Genomic DNA, 5,960 nt, shown 5'->3' on the forward strand with positions numbered 1-5,960 from the left:
TACAGTTTTCATCGGGCAAAATGAACTTCAAAAAAAAATAAGTTAGAAATTAACACGAAAGGGTACTTTGGTCCATTTAATATTTTTAAATAATTATGGTTCAAACAGTAAATACATTTTCTCAAAAGACCAAACAGACATGGGCCCACCTAAAAAATGACCAGGCGATATTTTTCCCAAAAAAAAATTGTAAATTAAAAAAAAGAAAAATAAAAAGTTAAATGAACCGCTTGAAAGGCAAATGAACCAAAAGTGATATTTAAGAGCCCATATCAAGGTTGAAATCTCAAGTTTTAGATATCTTCCTTATTTGGTTTCGATCCTGTAAATACTCATTGAACATACCTGTTTAAGAAATATCACCTACCCCAGATAATTAATTGGAACCGTCCATTTCTGAAAATCCTACTTTCCGTTCCTGTCCTCGACCAAATCTCATCATGGCAACTGCTCTGAAAACAACATTGTTTCTGCAACCTAAGAAATCTCACAACCAGTTTGTTTCACACTCAACTCAAAGACCCAATGTCTCTTTTAAATCATTCACAGTACCAATGGCTTCTATTGGTATTACCCAACTGTTGGACTTTCTGAAACTTTCTCAAAATTGAAAAAACAAGGCAAAGTAAGCAATTTTATGCCCTTTACTTGTTTGTAAGATTTTCCGCCTTATTTTAATTTAACTTTTCATTTTTTTATATTTAACTTTGAATTCGTCGTCTGGGTTGATATTGTTTTAGCATTTCAAGTTCTTTTTTGGTGGGTACAATTGGCTCATTTTGATGATTTTTTTGTTCTTTACTAAACCAGTCTTATTTACAATGGACTTGGTTTTGCTTGATTAGTACAGCATGTTGAATTCATAATCACCTTTCTGAATACCGTCTTGTTTGTTTGAAGGTTGCATTTATCCCTTATATAACTGCTGGTGATCCAGATTTGTCAACAACAGCGGAAGCACTGAAAGTGTTGGATTCATGTGGATCAGATATTATTGAGTTGGGCAATACCATATTCTGATCCCTTGGCAGATGGTCCGGTTATACAGGTTTGAATTCATCGTCCGTTGCTCTGTATTGATTTGTAAAATCTGGTTTCCAGTGTGTTTGTGCTAGTGATTTTATTTTATTGTTGTAGGCTGCAACTACTCGCGCTTTAGCAAGAGGTACCAATTTCAATGCAATTATTGACATGTTAAAAGAGGTATAGTACTTATTAATCTGCCTTTCTTTGTTGCATATGAGGATTCTAAATGTAGCAATCGGTTTTATTGTTTAATAGGAAGTACTATAAACTTTTAGTTATGGGGTGTATATAAATTACAATGATAGATGCGTTATTGATACATGAGATTGTATCTTGTCTGCATTTGGTGAACTGAATGGGGATAATGATGGTTTGGGGGAGTTCGATTCTGACTCTGACTATGATGAGCAAATTGATGCTGTTAAATGCTCGTTTTGGGATGAAAATGGGGATTTTTGAAGGTGCATTGGGGATTTCTCGAGTGTAAGGTGTTTAGGTAGTTCCTGTTAGAGCTTGAGTTGGAACCTTTTATTTGAAGATTCTAAGTTACTCTTATATGAGCTTGCTATATTTATTTATTTTAATTTTTTTTTTGTGTGTGTGTGTGGATTGGTGTCACTCTTAGTGACATCTTTATTTTTTTCAAATGAAATTTCCCCTTTTCGCGTCAACAAAAGAAAAAAAAGACATTTGGTTCACTGAATTAAGATTGCTTCTTATAGACTGCTAACTCATGGTGTTTATTTGCTGAATAACCAGGTGATCACGCAACTAACGTGTCCAGTTGCGTTCTTTACATACTACAACCCGATACTTAAGCGTGGTGTCGAAAACTTCATGGTTACTATAAAAAAGATGTTGGAATACATGGTAGTGTAATCTCCTTTTCGTATGAAAACTATTTTTAGATTCTGAAAATGTTTTCTTATCCTACTAGCTAGTTTAGCGTGTGTACCTAATTGGTTTTAACTTTTATCACATTATGATGCTTTCAATTCCATGAGCTTCTGCACCTACGTCTCATCACCACATGGTATCTTTCGCTATGTCCTTTACTTGTCAGACAACATTTGGAAACAATGCTGTCCCCGTGAAGCAAGTTATCTAGCAAGGCTCTTAACATAATGAAGAAAAAGGAAAACTTTGATCCATGTGACACGATTTCAGAACTTATATATCTTCTTTCTTTAATATCATACGGTACTATATATGTTTTTTTGTTGAGCTTTCTCATATTCAGTCTTCATTCCAGGAAGTGTGGTTCCAGATGTCCCTCTTGAAGAGACTGAGATTTTGAGGAAAGAAGCTAGGAAGAATAACATTGAGTTAGTAAGTTTGTACTTTTCATCCCATTTTTCTTCTGTATGGACGCTGGTATACCATTTTTAGATACTACATATCGTGTCAATTTGTTAATTGTTGACATTTCTCTTACTGAAAAAGAGAGCATGTGATTTATATCTGAATCTGATGCCATGCTTTGTTATCTTTTAGATTAAGTGCTCAATCAGAGTAGCAGCTGCAAGTTAGTAGTCCTATAGCTGTAGGCTGATCTAGTTTCACCTCCTGTTTGACCTACCTTAGTAAAACATATTTTTTCATAGATTTTAGAGCTTATAGTAGGTTCCTGAACCCCTACTTTAACTACAAAACACGATTAAGTAATTATAGACTTCCCAATGGAAGCCTTACGTTTTTGTGTCCTACCTGTATATCACACTTCAAAATTGTTAATAATATTTTTGTGACAATTATTACATGCCAAGAATCAAATGTATTAGTTCCATGATAGTCAGGTGGTCAAAGGATGTAGAAGCTCAGTGTCTTGTATGTAGGGGTGGTGTGGTGGTGGTGGAAGGTTGTATAGACAGCTTATATATATATACCCCTTCTGTGCATCATAACTCGAATAAATAACTGGCATCATAACTCGAATAAACAACTGGCCACTTTTTTGCTCGACAATTACAAATAAAACAGGAAAATTACTCCCCTCCTTTACTGTATCAGGACAAGTGTGTAGTTGCATTATAGAATTTATAAATTCTTTGTTCTCACTTAGGTTATAATGCGCTCATTAGCTAATACTCATATGCTTCAATGTCCTTCTTCGTGATTGAAGGTACTGCTAACAATGCCCACAACTCCAACAGAAAGAATGAAGCCAATTGTTGAAGCAGCAGAAGGATTTGTGTATCTTGTAAGTTCTGTTTTTTCTGTAGACTTCCTTTCTACTTTGTGCATTAGTAAATCAACTGACATTTACATATTGGTGTAGTTTTGATAATTTTTTGAGTATCTAATGTCTGGTTAGTTCTGGAATCAGTACTGACATGATATCTCTTTTTAGGTGAGCTCGATTGGCGTCACTGGTGCACGTGCATCTGTTAGTGATCGAGTTCAATCTCTTCTTCAGGACATTAAGAAGGTTTGTTTCGTGTATTGCTGTGAAAATCTAGTTCCTAGTTCCTTTAGTTCATGCAAACTGGTTTCAACCATATTTTCTTTAGGGAAGCGCTTTATAGGTTTTTCCCATTATTTTGGAGGTCTCAAAGAAGAATTTACCAATAAACAGTTTAATATCTACGATAAAAGGGTGTAATATAGCTATTACCTATGAAGTTGGCAGGCTAAGATGGCTCATCCATTGAAGGTTCAGGTTAAGCCTGTGTAAACACTGATTGGTTCATTTGATTTTTTTTCTCTTTCATCGATCTTTGATTTTTTTACTTTATTCACATGTCTTCATTACCCGTTGGTCCATTTTTTGGGGAAAATCCTAAAACTGAGACCATAAACTGAAAAATGTGGTTCTTGTCAGGACAAACTGCACTTGAGAGTTTGAGTTCTAGACCATTTAGATTGTGGTTTTTTTCTTTTCTTTTTTTGATCGGTAAAGAAAATATATTAAGAAGAACGGCAATTTAGATTGTGGTTCTGTTTGGTAAAAACTAATTAGAGTTCAGTTTTTCTAATATGAGGTCTACTTAGCAAAATGTTTTTTTTGGAACTGGTAGTTACATGTATAACCATTTCTCCCTAAATACCTTTTATCTTCTCTAATTCTTCAACAGGCAACAGATAAACCAGTGGCTGTTGGATTTGGCATATCTAAACCAGAGCAGATTCAACAGGTTGCAGGATGGGGAGCAGATGGCGTGATTGTTGGTAGTGCCATGGTAAAGTTGCTAGGTGAAGCAAAATCTCCCGAGGAAGGTTTGAAGGAACTAGAAGCCTACACGAAAACACTGAAAGCTGCACTGGCTTGATAATTTTATTTGATCATTGCAAAAGCATGCATCTCTTCTTTGCATGCCTTAAACATTTTTTTTGTATGGTAAAGAACCAAACAGTAATAAAAAGTTGCACAGCATACTGCAGAAAATAATGTTTGGTTATATGGTACCAAATTTGTTAACATTTCATTACCAGTCGGTGGATCTCTGTTCTAATTGTACCATTTCAGAATGAATTCGTAATTTTCAAGTCGGACCAGAGAATGTATTAACTTTCTTATAAAATAAATATCAAAGCAGTCTTTTAATCGATTCGCTTCATCAGGAAACAAATTCAGAACTCTTTCACACGTTAATTACAAACAATTAGTTACCACTGCCTGGATTTATTTTCTAGGCGTGGGGATTACTGAATGAAAACTGAAGATAAACAAATTAATTGAATCTCAAACGAAAACTCTCAAATGAATACACACAAATTCAATAAACTTACACAGTACAAATAATGAAAACTCACTGTTACTTGGATCTTTTGTTTCATCACTTTCAGTTTGTCATTCAGAATTTTGCTTGGATGAGAGCAACAGTGTTCTTGTCCAATTGGAATGCCTTTGTAAGCACTTCGCTGCTAATGGCCGGATTTGATCCAAAAACAGCATTGGCTATAGTTATGGCACCAGGGTTTTGGCTGCTCAAGGCTGCAATTGCAACTGCATTGACGTATCCGATATTGTGTTGATAGTGAATGAGCCCTATAGGGAATACAAACACGACTCCCTTTTGAAGGACCTTTTTCATTAGAATGTTGTCAGGATTGGATGTGATAAAGCCAACTTCAAGAGTGCCTTCTAAGACTGTCAATATCTCAGTAGCTCTTGGATGAGTATGTGGAGGGTTCATGCCCCATGGAGCGTAGTCAATACGTACTAAGGAGATTCCTAAAGTGTTTAGTCCAGGAATCTGAGCTACATTGATTGGAGTAACCTTGGATCCTTGAGTGTTTGACGTATTTCCTGGTACATGGAGTCCGGTGAAGAAGAAATCACCGGCTTCAGCAAGCTTTGGGTCTTTACAAACCATACCGTTCACAACTGCTGTTAATCATAAAAACATATTTTTAGAATAAGTATAAGCAAGAAATAAATTCTTCTGTAGCAGGTAGGTTCTGGTAATACATACCTGATGAGGATTTATCAGCTATGCAGAAATCCTGTAAAGGGCTCGGTTCAAAAGCCAATGCAATGGAGCATGAAAGAACCAAGAGACACAGTATACGAATATTGCCGTGGTTTGCCATGACTTTTGATGAATATAGGAAAGGAATGAAAAAGATGTTTAAACTTTAAAGGACAAAGTACTCGAAACCAAGTTGAGTAATCACTAAGTGGATCAGGTTTTGGTTATATTAGACAAGCTTGGCATGAACACTCTATTTATGGAGAGGAAGGAGAAAGAGAAGTACTAGTATATTATTACTGCATGTTATGAAGCTAAACATTATGAGTTTTTTATTATGTTGTGCTTTGCTGATTGAATAATAAAACTTGCCGTCCTGTCTCATATAATTAATTAAGATACTAATTCATGTGACCCCATGCAATTGCGCTTAGTATCATTATTTAGATTTACGTTGTTTTTTTGCTTTTGTTGCTTTCTTGTGTGATATTTGTGGGTGTTATATTATCTAAGAATCTTCTC

At 35.3% G+C, this 5,960-nt stretch overlaps 1 protein-coding gene and 1 pseudogene across 1 annotated transcript; one reads left to right on the top strand and one right to left on the bottom strand.

Moving 5' to 3' along the window:
• The first annotated feature begins 323 nt into the window (after window positions 1-323).
• Window positions 324-4,553, top strand: LOC113271384 (annotated as a pseudogene).
• Window positions 4,554-4,681: 128 nt separating this feature from the next.
• Window positions 4,682-5,636, bottom strand: LOC113274326 (putative germin-like protein 2-1). Its single transcript, XM_026523744.1, has 2 exons — window positions 5,442-5,636; window positions 4,682-5,356 (listed from the first exon to the last, which is right to left on the bottom strand). The coding sequence occupies exons 1-2, from the start codon at window positions 5,557-5,559 to the stop codon at window positions 4,821-4,823; spliced, it is 654 nt and encodes a 217-aa protein (XP_026379529.1). The 5' UTR covers window positions 5,560-5,636; the 3' UTR covers window positions 4,682-4,820.
• Window positions 5,637-5,960: the final 324 nt, after the last annotated feature.

This window comes from Papaver somniferum, chromosome 4 (genome assembly GCF_003573695.1).
Source record: "Papaver somniferum cultivar HN1 chromosome 4, ASM357369v1, whole genome shotgun sequence".
In the NCBI taxonomy this organism is placed as follows: domain Eukaryota; kingdom Viridiplantae; phylum Streptophyta; class Magnoliopsida; order Ranunculales; family Papaveraceae; genus Papaver; species Papaver somniferum.